The sequence below is a fragment of the Prunus avium genome, chromosome 3, assembly GCF_965620075.1.
Source record: "Prunus avium chromosome 3, drPruAviu1.hap1.1, whole genome shotgun sequence".
In the NCBI taxonomy this organism is placed as follows: domain Eukaryota; kingdom Viridiplantae; phylum Streptophyta; class Magnoliopsida; order Rosales; family Rosaceae; genus Prunus; species Prunus avium.
In genome coordinates, this window is record NC_142286.1 from 6733255 (window position 1) to 6749618 (window position 16364).

At 37.7% G+C, this 16364-nt stretch overlaps 3 protein-coding genes across 4 annotated transcripts; 1 reads left to right on the top strand and 2 right to left on the bottom strand.

Annotated features, from left to right (window-relative positions):
* The first annotated feature begins 1393 nt into the window (after positions 1 to 1393).
* On the top strand, positions 1394 to 7953 carry PWP2 (periodic tryptophan protein 2). The gene is made up of 7 exons (XM_021962174.2): positions 1394 to 2771; positions 3556 to 3807; positions 3915 to 4007; positions 4416 to 4787; positions 6194 to 6538; positions 7000 to 7227; positions 7338 to 7953. Exons 1-7 carry the CDS (start codon positions 1551 to 1553, stop codon positions 7506 to 7508), a joined length of 2682 nt encoding a protein of 893 aa, XP_021817866.1. The 5' UTR covers positions 1394 to 1550; the 3' UTR covers positions 7509 to 7953.
* A 228-nt stretch (positions 7954 to 8181) lies between these two features.
* LOC110760005 (monothiol glutaredoxin-S15, mitochondrial-like) lies at positions 8182 to 10772 on the bottom strand. The gene is made up of 7 exons (XM_021962167.2): positions 10590 to 10772; positions 10368 to 10443; positions 9741 to 9875; positions 9531 to 9630; positions 8783 to 8849; positions 8536 to 8614; positions 8182 to 8454 (listed from the first exon to the last, which is right to left on the bottom strand). The coding sequence occupies exons 2-7, from the start codon at positions 10440 to 10442 to the stop codon at positions 8395 to 8397; spliced, it is 516 nt and encodes a 171-aa protein (XP_021817859.1). The 5' UTR covers position 10443; positions 10590 to 10772; the 3' UTR covers positions 8182 to 8394.
* A 612-nt stretch (positions 10773 to 11384) lies between these two features.
* On the bottom strand, positions 11385 to 15131 carry LOC110760007 (uncharacterized). Of its 2 annotated transcripts, none has more exons than XM_021962170.2 (3): positions 14989 to 15131; positions 11724 to 13115; positions 11385 to 11642 (listed from the first exon to the last, which is right to left on the bottom strand). In XM_021962170.2, the coding sequence occupies exon 2, from the start codon at positions 13077 to 13079 to the stop codon at positions 11781 to 11783; it is 1299 nt and encodes a 432-aa protein (XP_021817862.2). In that variant the 5' UTR covers positions 13080 to 13115; positions 14989 to 15131; the 3' UTR covers positions 11385 to 11642; positions 11724 to 11780. The 2 variants fall into 2 exon arrangements, with proteins under 2 accessions (XP_021817862.2, XP_088106584.1); XM_088250458.1 differs by having other exon boundaries at positions 11724 to 13118; positions 14989 to 15087.
* Between the last annotated feature and the right edge of the window lie 1233 nt (positions 15132 to 16364).

A 16364-nucleotide genomic window follows, 5' to 3' on the forward strand; every position in this document is an offset into this window, starting at 1 on the left:
TTTTGGTCATAAAGTTCCTGGGCCTTAAGGCCTAACTTGTACTGAATTAGGGGCTTTACATTTTTCGTCTCTATAGTTAATTGATGTTACCAATTAGGTCCAAATCAAATTGTGTCAATTATGTTACAAAACTCATATGTAATGCTAGGGGTTATAATACTTATTTTGTATGTGTTTCAAATCTACTTTGATAATGAAAAAGGGTCTTGATTTGCATATCAGTTGTCTCATTGATAATGAAAAATGGTCTTGATTTGCATATCAGTTGTCTCATATTCGAATTTCTATTAGACTTTGATAGTGTGTGTGCCATAAACTTACATCCCCATTAAAATTTAGACTATCACTTGTATTTAAAAAAAAAAAAATCATACATGTGATACGTGTTATCGGGTCGAGTTTGTAACAAGTTGACACAATATGCGTCTCAACAAACCAAGTTAGTATTCATTTCCGCAATAAGTAACACGTTATGTTTAGGCTGAAAACTCCTTCAACTTATATTTTATTCAAATTTTCTTTTTCTTTTTTGTTAATATGTATGGACATTAACTGGGTTCTATGAAAATGATTCAAGTTATAAAGGATAAATATTTATTTTTAATTGCTAATAGTGAAAGTGAAAATTGTACTTAATTGGAGAATGGAGAGGTGTCAAATGGATTGGGCCGGCCTGATATGGCACAAGCATAATTCGTTTAAATAAGATCCGACACGGTACGACTCGTATTTTTGAACCATGCTGGGACGAGATAATTAGGTCCAATGAGTTGGGTCGGGCCATGGTTCTTCGCGGGCCGTATCGGCTCGAAATCCAACAAGCCAATCCGTTTAAAGTCCATTTATTAAATTATACTTGTTTTAGAGAAAAATAATATATTATTACATTTATATCTTAAATTCAAGTCTATTTTTTTCTTTAAAAATACATATTAAAATGTAATGTTATCTTTAAAACTCAAACAATAATTTGGCCATTTTCTATTTAAATGTACTTTAAATAAAGTTATTGACCTCTTTTTCTTAACAAATAATAAATATTATTAGTATAGACATAATTGTAAATGAGATTTAACTGAAGTAATAAAAAAATAACAAAAAAATGCAATATATAAGTCAAATTTGGTGTGGGCCAATATCGGCCCGTTTAGTGGCCCGGTACAAACACAGTCCAAGCCCATGTAGACTCGAGCTGAGATTGATGATTTTTCTAAATGAGCAAGCCCGGCACGACCCATTTTTTAAATGGGCCGACTCTAAACGGGCCGGCCCGGCCTAATGGACATAGAAAGTGAATTGGACTGGATTGTATAAACCAAAACTGTGGGGACCAAAATGAAAATGAAAATGAAAAGTAGCCCCAAACCAGAGGTTCAAAACTGTGAGTGTCCGTTTAGTTAAACCCTAGATAAACCCTAGCGTGTCTTTACAGACTAAAAACTCCTCAACGTTCTTCTACCGACCGTGTTTGGTTGCTCAGAAAATTTTGCCTAATTCAATCCGTTGTACTTTCCTGCGTTTTCTCTCCGCAACCTAACTGTGAAAAAGCAATGAACTACAGGTTCCAGAACCTCCTCGGAGCTCCATACAGAGGAGGCAACGCCATAATCACCAACAACACCGAGCTAATCTCACCGGTCGGTAACAGAGTCTCCGTCACCGACCTCATCAAATCCCAAACCATAACCCTACCCGTCCAATCTTCCTCCAACATCACCCGAATCGCCGCCTCGCCGGACGGCGTGTTTCTCCTCACCGTCGACGAGAATCACAGATGCCAATTCATCAACCTCAGGCAGCGTGTGGTGCTTCACCGCATTTCTTTCAAAAACGCCGTCAATGCCATCAAATTCAGCCCCGACGGGGCGCATATAGCGGTGGCCACTGGTAAGTTGGTTCAAATTTGGCGGTCTCCTGGTTTCAAGAAAGAGTTTTTCCCATTTGAATTGGTTAGGACTTTTGCTGATTGTGACGATAAGGTTGTGTCATTGGAATGGAGTCCGGACTCAGGTTATTTGCTTGCCGGGTCGAAAGATTTGACTGCGAGATTGTTTTGTATGAAAAAATTGAAATTTGGTGTGTTTAAGAAGAAGCCATTTATGTTTTTGGGTCATAGAGATACAGTTGTGGGTGTGTTTTTTGGTATTGATAAGAACACCAATAAGGTATGCAATGTTTATACAGTTACACGTGATTCTTATATTTTTAGTTGGGGTTTGAGTGGCAATGAAGGTGAGTTTGATGGAATGGATGTTACGGAGCCACCCTCTCCGGGTACAACAGATAGGGATGGTGACGGTACAGTGGAAGGTGTTGGTAGTGGTGATATTAAGAAGAGGAAGGGGTATGAGGGCAGAGGTGGTAACTTGGATGAAGAAGGTGGGTATTTGCAAAACAGGAAATGGGAGTTGTTGAGGAAGGACAATTTTATGCAGGCCCAGGCGAAGTTGACTGCGTGTGATTATCATAGGGGACTTAATATGTTGGTTGTGGGGTTCTCAAATGGTGTATTTGGGTTGTATCAAATGCCTGATTTTGTGTGCTTTCACTTGTTGTCGATATCAAGAGAGAAAATTACAACCGCAGTTTTTAACGAGCTTGGAAATTGGCTGACATTTGGGTGTGCGAAACTTGGACAGTTGCTTGTGTGGGAGTGGAAGTCAGAGAGTTATATATTGAAGCAGCAAGGACATTACTTCGATGTGAATTGTCTTGCTTATTCGCCAGATTCACTACTGTTAGCCACTGGAGCAGATGATAACAAAGTCAAGGTATGTGAGTTTTAAAACCTGAAGCTTTTTAATTAGAGGATAATACTTGTGTAGTACTGTGCAAATTTTTAGTTCAAGCATATTAGCTACATGTTTTAAACTTTTATGATTAAAGGATGAGGTGTGTAATTTGTTAGCTATCTTTGGCAGATTCATATGATTTTGAAAGAAATGTAATGTCTGTACAATAGAATGGTATGTCCATTTATGCATTGGTTTGTTGGGTTCTCTTCACTTAATGACTAACCCTTTTTATTTAATCCATTTGTTTCAGTTGTAGCATTTGTTATGTTCAATAAATTATGACTGAATTTCAAAACTGACCTTGAAAGATGCAACTCAATGTTACTTTTTGTTTTTAATGATTGCTTTTGTACTGAAGGTCCGTATTACTGGTTATGATGACTATGGATTACCTCATTCTAGTCTTATAATTCTCGTATTAAACAGTCATCATGAGATTTGAACTCAGGACTGGCTCCAACAAAGTGCAGACTAGGTGACACTAGACCAAATGGTCATTGGCCATATCTGTATTCTAGAATTGTCTACTGAGTCCAATAATGCATGACAGTTTGGTGGGTATATGATGTACTATTTCCTATTGTGCCCAGTTATCATACATTGTTTGTGAGAATGAATTAATTATTGGCATTTCTCATGCTGTTACGCCTTCATATTTACATTCAACTTGCCAATGTGCAGATTATTAGGTAATATTTTGGACATAATGCAGTTATGGACTGATATCACACCTAGAGAGTTTACTGTTTGGTTTATGCAGGTTTGGACTGTTTCTTCAGGCTTCTGCTTTATAACGTTCTCTGAGCACACTAATGCAATCACTGCACTCCACTTTATGGCTAACAGCCATAGTCTCCTAAGTGCATCTCTGGATGGGACTGTTCGTGCATGGGATTTGTTCCGTTATCGAAATTTTAGAACATTTACCACCCCTGAATCTCGGCAATTTGTTTCATTGGCAGCAGATCAGAGTGGTGAAGTGATTTGTGCTGGAACTCTTGATTCCTTTGAGGTGTTTTTCCCCCTTTCTCCTAGTTTTTTTTTTAAATATATTTTTTTTTCATTAATGGTTCATTTTAATTGCTGTACCCTGATTTTCCTTAATGTTCTGTACTCTAGATCTTTGTTTGGTCAATGAAGACAGGCCGTTTGTTGGACATTCTTAGTGGTCATGAAGGTCCTGTTCATGGTTTGATGTTTTCTCCTACAAATGTGAGTTTATTCATATTACGTTTGATTGTTTGCTTGTTTAGTATAGATGCCTATGCTCCTGTATTCCTAAGTCCGGTTATTGTAGATGCCTATACTTGTGAAAATTAAGTCGGTTTCTATTTATGATTTGAGGCGTTTTCCTTATGTATGTGGTGTAATGCACCAACATTCCCTTGAATCTGCTCACCTGTGACTCCTTTTGAGTGCCTATAAGCCCTTGGGAGATTTCGGTAGTTGGATCATTTGTTTAAAGCGGTTAGATTTGATCAAACCGCTGAAATATTCTAACCATTCGGGTCCTCTCACAAAGTTGCTCAGAGAAACTTTGTTTTTATCTTTTCCTGTATTCAACCAAAAGTTTATTGACTATGTTTGGTTTGATAGTTGTTGTTTTTCTTCCACATGTAGGCAATTCTAGCTTCATCATCATGGGACAGAACAGTTCGGTTGTGGGATGTTTTTAATGGAAAAGGTGCAGTTGAAACATTTTCTCATACGCATGATGTTCTTACAGTGGTTTACCGCCCAGATGGAAAGCAGTTGGCTAGCAGCACATTGGATGGTCAAATTCATTTCTGGGACCCAATTGATGGTTTATTAATGTATACCATTGAGGGTCGCAGGGATATTTCTGGAGGTCGTCTTATGACAGATCGTAGATCAGCTGCCAACTCAAGTTCAGGAAAATTCTTCACAACCTTATGTTATTCAGCTGATGGGAGTTACATATTAGCTGGAGGAAGTAGCAAATATATCTGCATGTATGATGTTGCGGATCAGGTTAGTTTCTTACATGGTCAAGCTTTGAAGAGCTTGCTTCTCACTCTATAACGTACCTCAAACTTTTCTGCCGCTGAAACAACAAGACCTTAACATTGATTTATATGCACACATCTTTGGCTCCTTTTTTATTCTTTGAAGAAACTGCATGGAAAAGCATGGGCTATATGTTCATTCACGGTTGGATTACAAGCTTTCACCCATTCTTACATAAGCAATTGTCATTTACACCAAATTTATTGCGACTTTAGCCAACAAAGTGATATATTGAAAGCTTGTAGGTTATTCGTTGTGATTATCTTCCCCTGTCCGTATGCAACCTTTTCACCACATTGATGTAAGGCTCACCATGATTTCTATCTGGATTTCAAATGTAGCCATTTCTTATAAGATTACTTTTGATCAACACTTTCTTCTTAATCTTCTTTCATTTCATCTTGGTGAATAGATTATAAATTGGTGTCTAGAGTGGCTCAATGAAAAATACACTGTAGATTTTATTAGGCCTGTTGAAAACACTAGATGTTAATGAATTCAGAAACTTGAGGAGGAGCAGGTCTGCATAGTGTTTTTTATGCAGTTTTTAAGGCTTTAAACCTCATACCTGATATATTGAGAAAGTAGTGAGAGGGGAGAGGGGGAGGGGAATACACATGTTTCAAATGTGGAACAGAGTTAAATGGATTTCTCTGAAGTTCAAGTTGGATGTTCAGAAGAGAGGATCAAACATGTGATGAGAGTTTTGATAAGAGCTGTACAACTCCCCACCCCTTGGCCAGTGTCCAAATGAATAGATTTCTCCACTTATAAGTCGCATATTCAGAAGGTCAAACATGTAACAAAAACATTGATTAGGGCTGCACAACTTTCCACTTCTTGGCAAGTTCCCCAATGAAAGGAAGTGGTTGCCAGAATACTCCATTGCTTTCAAGGTCTGAATGACTTTTAAGCCCCTCGTCGTATGTCATTTTTGAAATAGTAGCCTGCTTTTTTCATACTTTTTTATGCTTGTTTCTTGCTTTTGAATGCTACATCGTGTATGCATTTATTCTTTGGTAGAATTTATCTCTCCCAGAAGCTGTTACAGTCAACTTGTTTCAACGTCAATTTTCCACACTTTATTTGTCCTTAGGAAAATGCTACTTATCCTGACTTTTTCTCCCAATGTTTTTTCCCATTCTATGTGGTGCAAACATCATTGCATTGATAAAAACAACAATTTTGTGGAATCTAATGTGAGAATGCCATGTAAGTTGGTAAAAGGAAAGTTAGGATGTGTAGGCATTAGTCCGCCTTCCATGGTCTTTTCTCCGAATCTAGTTTGTAACGTAACTCCTCTGCTTAATTATTTCCAAACTTCACATGTTCTATGTATGCCGATTGATGTAGTGTATTTATTTTCACAGGTATTGCTGCGGAGGTTTCAAATAACTCACAATCTATCTTTGGACGGAGTGCTTGACTTCTTAAACTCAAAGAATATGACAGATGCTGGCCCATTGGATTTAATTGATGATGATAACAGTGATACAGAAGAAGGTATTGACAAACAAACCCGGGGAAAGTTAGGTTATGATTTACCAGGATCCATGCCTAACCGCGGAAGGCCGATTGTTAGAACAAAATCCTTGAGAATTGCCCCCACTGGTCGGAGCTTCTCAGCAGCAACAACGGAGGGGGTTCTAGTTTATTCAATTGATGATTCCTTTATCTTTGACCCAACTGATCTTGACATAGATGTCACACCCGAGGTACTTGGTGAAACTTTGGAATATTACAAACTTCATGCAAATGTCATTGCTTCTGATAGAACTGTAATGTTGAAAGAAACAAAGTCGATCAACATTTTACCCTTGCAAATGTAGCATAGTGCATAACTGAAATGACATTAAGACAACTAATCAATTTGCTTTTGTCTTTGTTTAGTTGTAGGGTATTTCTATTTAGACCTTTAATTTGCTCAATAATGCCCTCTACTCAGTTGACCCAGTAAACATTTTAATTTTTTTTGTTCTTTACACTCAGTATCCGCACCATAATACCACAATTGCTCCAATTAAATGTCAAACTTTTTGAACTTTGATATTCTTTTTTTTTTTTTTCTGATAAAAATTGAAACTTCATTTAAGAAAATGGCACTATTTTTCTTTCTTTTGATAGCATTTCTACAATCAATTTTTTTTTTTCCCTATTAATTCTGATTACATTACAGGCAGTTGATGCAGCACTCAATGAAGACCAATTGAGCAAAGCTTTGATCCTTAGTCTACGATTAAATGAAGACAGTCTAATTAAAAAATGTATTTTCACTGTTAATCCAATAGACATCCCTGCTGTCGCCGCATCAATCCCTTACAGATATTTGCAAAGGTTAATTGAGGCATTTGCAGATCTTTTAGAGAGTTGCCCACATTTGGAGTTCATACTTCGGTGGTGTCAGGTACTTTTAACAATTTCCAATTCTCTCAGTTTAGATTCTGTATACCTGTTACAGCAGCATTGTTTCTGTATGAAGATCTCACTGATGGTTTGCTATTGTTTGTCTTGCAGGAGCTCTGCAAAGCTCATGGTAACTCTATTCAACAAAATTTTCGGCAGCTGCTTCCTGCTTTAAAATCCTTGCAGAAGGCAATAACCAGAACACATCGGGATCTGGCAGATACATGTTCTTCCAATGAATATATGCTTCGATATTTATGTTCAGCAAGCTCAGGGAAATGAAAATCATGGCAATGCTGCTACAAACTTTGCCAAAATTTTCGGAGTAAAAGATTACTGTTTGCATTGCAATGTGTTAAATCAACTTGCTCGGTTTGGAACCCCCCTCAAGAAGTTGGAAAATAGTTACGCTACAATTTGCGAATCATGGACAAGAACTGCAATTTGTTGGTTAAAATATAATCCATGTAACAAAGTCTTCCGGTTATCGCAGGTGTATTTGCAGCTTAGTTCATGTTGTCTCTCTGATAGTTGAAAGTATATTTGTCCTTTAAATTATCATGGTGTGACTGATCGGCAATTATCATATCATCAGATGGCAACCTGCAGTTTTGTGTACTTTAGATTGAGAAAGGGAGCTAGTGGGAAAATGTAAGTTGAGATTTTCCTTTTCCCCACACTGCTTTTGTCTATGTAGAGTTTGGAATGATATAAATGAAATTGGTTCAATTGCTTTGCATTTCTCTTTCTACAATAGTCTTGAGTGGAATGATATGTGTCGAAACATTATTCTTTAATCCAATAAAGACAGGTGTTGGCCTATTCAGCTTCATCATATTCCATCCACACCTTCAGAATTTGCTAGGGATTTTTTTTTTTTTTCCAAAGCAACGAACCGGTTTTTAATTGATATATATTCTGCTGAACTATTTATTTCCAATTCTTAAAATGCAAAAAAAAAAAAAAAAAGGTTTTATTCCAAATAAAAAATGTCCACAATTCCAATTGTTTCTCCATAGTGAAAGGGGGATTTTAGGCCCACCCCTAAATGTATAGAGAAATTCAATCGAAACAGATCTCACATGAACACTACGTAATAATGAAAGAGACATTTATTAAACTTGATGTCACATGGATGAAATGTCATCTGCACTTCAAATTCAACAACTTATTCAGACTTCTCTTGATTGGCTGAAATATCCTGAAGCTTTTCCTTGAGCTCACCAGTCTACACAGGATACACCACATCATTAAAGCTATGCATTTCCTCAAACTTAAAACAACAAGAACTGAATTTACAAGGACTAACCTGATGCATATTGAGAATAATATCTGACCCTCCAATGAACTCCCCCTTGATGAATATCTGCGGAAACGTTGGCCAGTGGCTTCATAGGGAAAAAGAAAGATTAAGAAATCAGCTCGAAATCAAATACTTTAAAATTTGGGAGGCCAACATAAACCAACAGTTCTGTCTCTGGATAAGCAACAAAATTTGAAATAATTTTGGTCTCAAACTTGTAGATGTTACTCATATACCACAAAGAATCACTTACCTGAAGGCTTTTACAGCACTTTTCAGTTCAGGATCTTCCAAGATATTCCTAGCACCCAAAGGAACATCTGCAAGGTACAGAATTATCATAAGAAAATAATTTGCAGCAATGTATAATCATTATCAGAAGTTATCAAGTTTCAGCAGAAGTACAATAGACCACTGGCAAGCACAATTTAGTAACTCGATAATTTGAAGTATCCATTGAGTTAAATTTATCAGAAGTTTATCCAGTGACTCGATAATTTATCAGAAGTTTTCATACCTTCAAGTTGAACTACCCATTGAGTTAAATTTCCAGTGACACTTTAAACGTAGAGCAAATAAGAGCTTGTTACAAGCATACTTCACCCAACAAGTAAACTTGAAAGGACAAACTAATACAATCTGTTAGTCATTTCACCCAAACAGTATTCTACTTCATTGTTTCCTTGTGTTTTTTAGCCAGTGTTGATATTTCTGATTGAGTTAGGTGCATCACATATTTTGATGGAAAACTGATACTCTATTATGCAGGAAACATTATATGCACCTGTACGCATATGTTCAAAATTGGCAAGCCACTTAGAAGGCTATATTTAACTAAAAGGGCCTCACTGTGATGGTAAATACGAACAATCATGAAGACTATGGATATCACTATGGTTTTATTTTAGTTATTTGTGTTTGCACATGCATAGACTTTATTGCTAAATTAACTCAAGAAAACCACAAATCAGAGTTGGAGTATGAAATGACTCGGAACTCACTGTATTGTTTTAACACTCTTACTGCAAGTGAGCTGAAGCCACATTGAGGAAGATCAGGCACTCCTTTCATATAAAGCATTACAGGATTGTCCTTGACATCCTACAGAAGCGGATTAGAATCATTTAACTCAAAGAACAATGATCTTTGGTCTGGATGACAAAGGGGAAATAAAGAGATATATTAAGAAGAGTCAGTTGGCATATCTCTACCTGTTCAACAAGGTCCTTCAATGTAAGGCCAGAATTCTCAAGCTTATTAGTGGGCTTAAAATCATCATGTGTGTCGGGCTCATTCGGCACTGTGGTCGAGTATCTCATTCCATTGATATAAAAAGATCCAGGAGCCTACTACCAGTTTAAAGAAAAAAAACATTAACTGCTATCATTGGTAAGTGTGAAGTTTAGATGAAGCACAAATTCAAAAGATGGCCTGGATTAATACACACGCACGTATGGCCACACATGATCCACTCAAGAGCGCAAAAATACAGAATGTGTAATATGGGGTAATATTCTCTTCCCAAACTACCTAATGTTTCATGTTATCAAACTCTCAATCTAGACCATACATTCAAACAATAACAAACATCCACCCGACCAGTGTTTGAGATTTAAAGTTTATGCCAAGAGAACAATGCTCAAGCAATAAGTATGCTGAAAACATATATAATCCCATTACCCACTTTCCCACTGAAACATATTCCCCATCACAGGTAATATCAAAATTTCATTCGAACCACATTCTCAACCCTCTTGAGTTTTTCTTTCTATTAAGTGCAACTAGTCTACTAGTACTAGCAAAACTACCCAAACGTGGAAAACTGATAAAAGTCTTACAATTATGGCAGAACGAGCAGCCGAGCCTGAAAATGAAATTCCCTTGCAGAGCAACTTTGAAAGCGACCTTGCCATTCTGTGAGCCAAGAACATGCCATCAGTCGCATAATGTAAAGTTTAAAGCCTTCTACAGTACCATTCATTCCTCTTCATAAAACTTAATATGCAACCGTGCTTGCTTAGCCGGAAACCGAAGCAAAGTCAGGAATTTTATCGATTTACCTGCAGAAGAGGAGAGAGGTGGAACCGCGCAAGCAGGCTGAGGAGAGAAGGAAGAAGGAACCCAGTGAAACGGTCCGTTTGCTCGAGTGCGAGTGACACTTCGGCACCGTCGATTCGATCTACAAAGTTCAAAGTGTTTGCGGTTTTTGTTGGGTATGGCCGCGTGGGCTATTTGAATCCAATTTGTTACACATTATTATACCTTTCAGAGAAAATTTATTTATTTATTTATTTTTTTTCGGGTGAAAGTGAATGCTACTTTGAGAATAAATGAGAAACGCAAAATATAGGTTAGGACAGTTGGTGAAGGCAGTGTGTTCGTTCTCCCTCTGTGTATATTAAATTAGTGTAAAATACCGCTTTGTCAAAATAAAAAAATAAAGGAAGAACTTTCAAAATTATGTATATATATATATATATAACAAAAACACCATGCGCTCACCTTGATCTTATAGTTCCAAACTCAACATACTCTACATTTACTTCATCATATCAGTCACAGTTTGTTTCTATCATATCTAACTTTTGTAATTGTGCCAAATTGAATTTCAAAACTGCGTCACATTGAAAGATCTTTGTGATTTTCTCCTTAATTTAAAAACTCTTTCTCATATTTACTCAATTAATTTACCAATTCCTTTCCCATATTTTATATTGTCAGGAATCCAAATTCAAAAACCTGTCTGTAGAGATTTGGATGCTGAGTTCAATTTTTTTCTTCATATTATTAGGGATAAAAACCTGCATATGTTTATCTGAATTATCTAAATTTAATGTATAGTAAAAACCACAAGGTTTGTACAAAAGGAAATAGAGTCATCCTCATAAACCAAAACGATTATCTATAAAGTACTCAACTATGCTTAACATAAGCTAACAATGAATCAAAAAAAGAAAGCTCAGAAAAACAATAAAGTTCCAGCGGCCGTCCATTGTCCGGACAAAATAAAACTTCATGCTTCCTTACAATACTTTTTCAACAAAATGAAGCTTGATGCTTTTGTCATTCAATACCTCCACTTGGTCATGGCTCGCAACCTGATCAGAGACGTACTTTGAAAAGGAAAAAAGGGAAGAAAGATGAGAAAGACAACATTGGAAAATGACAATAATTCTGCTAAAAAAGAAACTTACGGAAAATTTTGACAATAGTCTTTTATGTGAGCTACTCTCAGCAACAATGGGCTGCAGTCACCGCCTGTTGTTGTAAGTTGGCCATCTTTGATTTCGCCATCGCAGCCCCCTGGGACGAGGTGCATTTTCAGGTACAGAAGTATTGCTCCATCTAGGGGGGGCACGGCTGCTCTCCTCTGGTAAGGAGTTGTTGCCCCAACCAGAGGCACGGCTGGTCTCCTCTGATAAGGAGTTGTTGCCCCATCTACGGGCCCGGTTGGTCTCGTCTGATAAAGAGTTGTTGCTCCATCTAGGGGCACGGCTGTTGGGCTCTGATATGAAATTATTGCTCCATCTAGAAGCATGACCAGTCTCACCTGACAAGGAATTTTGGCTCCATCTAGGAGCACGACTAATCTCCACATCATTATTAGGTGCTCGCCAACGCAGACCTCTGGGACGAGATGTACTATCTGATAAAATGTTGCTCCGTCTTGCCACAGAAATGGTATCATTGTCATAATGAGCCCTGGGCATTCTCCCTGATCTGCGGTTATGTGTCTGCTCTCTACCACTTGAAGAGCCACTAGAAGAATCCATCAAACGAGTAACCAGCATGACCTCAAGAGAACGAAACATAGCAGAGAAAAGGTTAGTCATCCAGGAACTGAACTCTCCGGATTCCTCATCAACAATATCTTCTGCAGGTCCTTGTTGAACCAAGCTAAGGACATCTTCCAAGTCCCTTTCACGCTCCAACCTTACCCAATCGCTATGTCGATTTGGATCCACCTCTGATGGCCGGACAGAAGGGTGTTGAGACCTGGCATGCTTCCTCAGTTCTGAATAAGTCCCGTTAAAGTCGCATGTCTCAGAAGAGCAATTCCTCACTTTACAATTCATGTAGTGACGAGCAGCCTCAACAACAACATATCCATAGATCTCTCCCCGACAAAGAGGGCAAACTGGCTTTGGTTCCAATTGACTCCCACAGGGGCTGGTTTGCCCAAGTGACGACTGTTCCTCGTTAGCACTGTGAGAGGTTGTGATTGTGAGAGGAAGTTCTTGCAACATTGGTGTAGAGCAGCAAGGCAGAGATGACTTACAAAACTGGTCAAGGCAATTTGAGTGCCGGTAGCTTGTATTGCACATGAAAGGCCTGCAGCCCTTCTCATGAGAAGAACACTTTAAAAGAACAGCATTGTGTGGGTGTTCAATGCAGATGGGGCACCTAGCTTCTTCCCACTCTTTTACATTCTCCTTGCTTTCCAAAGGATTTTTCAGGTTGTATGGCTCAGAATCATCAGAGGTGCAAGGATAAGGAGAAGCCCTAGATCGATCAAGAGACAAGGAACTAGCTCTTCTAACCTTAGGCATTTTTGAAGTTAAGATGCCACCACAGAATACTAAAACCTACTATTTTCAACACAAACATTAGTAAGCATAAGTACAACCGAATAAAACTTTGGAAATAACTCTATCATGTATATTACGAAACAGCGAAAAGCAATGAGACTGCAGATTAGGAAACCCAGAATTTACCATACTTTAACAGAACAAAGTGCTATTTTTCGGTGTGATAATAGGTGTGTGCTTGTGTGCATGCACATGATTATATTTCTCGGTTTCAAAGTGCAGGGATTATCATCATCGATATGCCACAAAAATACTGATACAAAACATTTGAGTATAACCAAACAACAGACCTATTACAAATCTCTGTCCACACCTTTATTATAACTTCAACACCACAATAGAAAGCAAAACCTTAATCATGAACACCAATTAATCATTACTAGGTAGTTCCAAGAAACCTGCACTAAATGTGTGGCCCACTGCACCAAGGTACTGCCATTGCAGGGTCTGATGGGGGTCAAAAGCACGCAGCCTACCAAAGCTTGCGGAGACACTGTTTCTCGTTTGAAACCCATGAGTCCATGACCTCCAGGCCACAATGGGGCAACATAACCCCAACCTCCAGACGCATGTGCCCTAAACTCCTACTGTTACATTTCAACATCGTTAAACCTTTACCAACACTAATGTTTTTGCAACATCGTTATCCCTCTAATACATATGTTTAACATCACTTGGGTGTAATAAACTAATACAGGCTCTATAATGAAAATTGTAGCTAAAATCCCTTTCCTATAGATCTGAAACATACACTACTTTAAGCCTTTCAATTACCTAATAGCCTAATACTGTTAAGTAATCCATGGTTACTCAAATTCTCAATTGGGGTTTACCCATAAACAATGACTGAGCTATGTGGGAGCTAGATTCTAGTCAAACGACACAGGTGGAAAGGCCTTTATTAGGAATCTCTGGAGTAACTTCTAGAGAATAGTTCCTGAATATCGTCCTAAATATCCCATAGGATTCAAAGAAATTTTAACAAACTATATCATCTATATGCTTACCACAAAACTCTAAATAAAATAATAATAATTTCCAGCATTTATGTGCCAATATACACACATATTTAAAGACTTCAACTGGCTTTCAGCTTTTAGTGTCACACAATATGGATATATACGTGAGAATCTCATGGAGCATGGTCCTCTGCTTCTTTGGCAGGACTACATGGGTCCTTAATCTCTATATCTCAATAGGCAAACACATACAAATCAACTTTACATAACAAATAAATCAATCAATCTGGTACAAACTAGCGCTATGGATTGCATAACCGATCAATCTTAAATGTCTAAAATTTATCTAGGTTTAACTACAAACCAAGTACATATCTACACAAACAATTTCAATCAAACATGCCCATCAACATACCACTTAGCCACAACTGAATTATGACTAAATACTTGGTTAAAAAAAATTATGAAAAGATGCCAAAGAAACTCAACCTAGCTTGCAGTTCTAGTTCAATTCCTAGACTTCCCATGAAATTACTAATTTTTCTTTTCTATCTTCAAGATGAATTTGTAATACGCAATATCCTTACCGTCAAAGCCACCCGTTGGCCATTCAATATATATCGTTGACCATTATATATCTAAAGTGAAAAAAAAGGGACCATGTTCTCTAAATCTATGAATCCAAACAAAACAAACCAGCAATATAAAATTTAGAAGAACAAAAAAAAAAAGAAAAAAAAAGAGATCAATTACAAGAATTGATAATCTTGACGCTAAAACTTCAAACTTTCCAGTGTTTCGAAGCCAAACAACAAATCGATCAAGATCCAGAAAGAGTTACGATCTAAAAATCATCATCGAAGAACCAGATCGCTGCAAACTGTACAGATTTGTAGGGTTAGGAATTTTACCGGAAGGTCCTTCTTGTTGGGAGACTTGGGAAACTTCAATGGAAGATGACAGCGTTTCTGAGCAAAATCGAAAAGGTAAGGGCGTGTAAGCTGTATATATAGACAGAGAGACGCGCAGCGCCTTCCACATGATATATACGTGAAAAGACTATTATGCCCCTGTTAATTCCTGTACCCACTAGAACTTAATAGTAAATTGGACAAGGCCTAACTGAACGGTTACATTTCAAATACAAAAAAGTTGGTCCCGGTGCTAGCCAGCATAGAACGATGTGAAAATTCAAAACCTCCTGGGCCGGACTCTGGCATTCTAAAATATCCGACCCGATAATTTTCGGGTTGATCCTCTCTTCCAACTTTCAAAAGAAGAAAAAAAACCCACGGGATCTAATATAGTTAAGTGAATAAGAGCCTTAACTTGCAGACTATATGTCTTATGTTCGAATCCTCATGGCATCATCATTCTGTGTGTGTGAGAAATCTCCCTCCTCTGTAGTTTAAACTATCATTTCTACTTCGAAGAAAAACAAAGAATGATGGAAAATTTTGAAAAATAGTCAATTTTTAAATGCCCTAAAGCTTTTTAGCCACTTATTTTTCTGGCTTCCAGCATTTTAACCACTTGAGGGAGCCTCGAGCATACTCGAGTGAGATTCTAGAACTACTCAAGTGGGTTATAGCGTTAGGAGACCTTGAATGGGTAGATTTCAAACTCCTAAAAGGAAAAGAAAAAAAAAAGAAGCTAAAAGTCTAAATTTGCTTAAATAGTGGATGCAATTTCCAAATTTCTCCTCATTGATGAACCCAAATTATTTTTGAAACAAACGAATAATTTTTTTTTTGGTGAGATGGGGGGAAGAGCCCCAAGAAAAATTACACAACAGCAATAAGGCGGGTTCTATGGACTCCCATCAGGTCCTCCTCTAGGTGAGTCCCTACCCACCTAGGAATATCAGTAAAGGAAACAAGTCCCAGATCAAAATTGAAGCTCCCCTTGGCCAAGCAGTCTGCAACCATATTCTTCTCTCTGTAAACATGCTTCACCACACAATTATTAATTTGATGCATAAGCTCCCAACAACTGGATAGCAAAGTAGCCATCGGGTGTAGACCAAGTATATTGAAATTCTGAATAAGTAGAACTGCAGTAGCAGAATCCATTTCAACAATCAAGTTGTTGATTTCCTTTTGCACAGCAAGTTTTAGGCCAAAAAACAGTCCCCAGATCTCAGCTTCTAGTATCTGACCTTTCCTTTTGCACAACGAATTATTTGATGCATGTGAATTTTGGGCATTTAATGCCGGCCTTTACATTGAGACCTTATGCATACCGACGAGAGTAGATCATGGCAGGTTCCACTCTATAAAGAACTTCA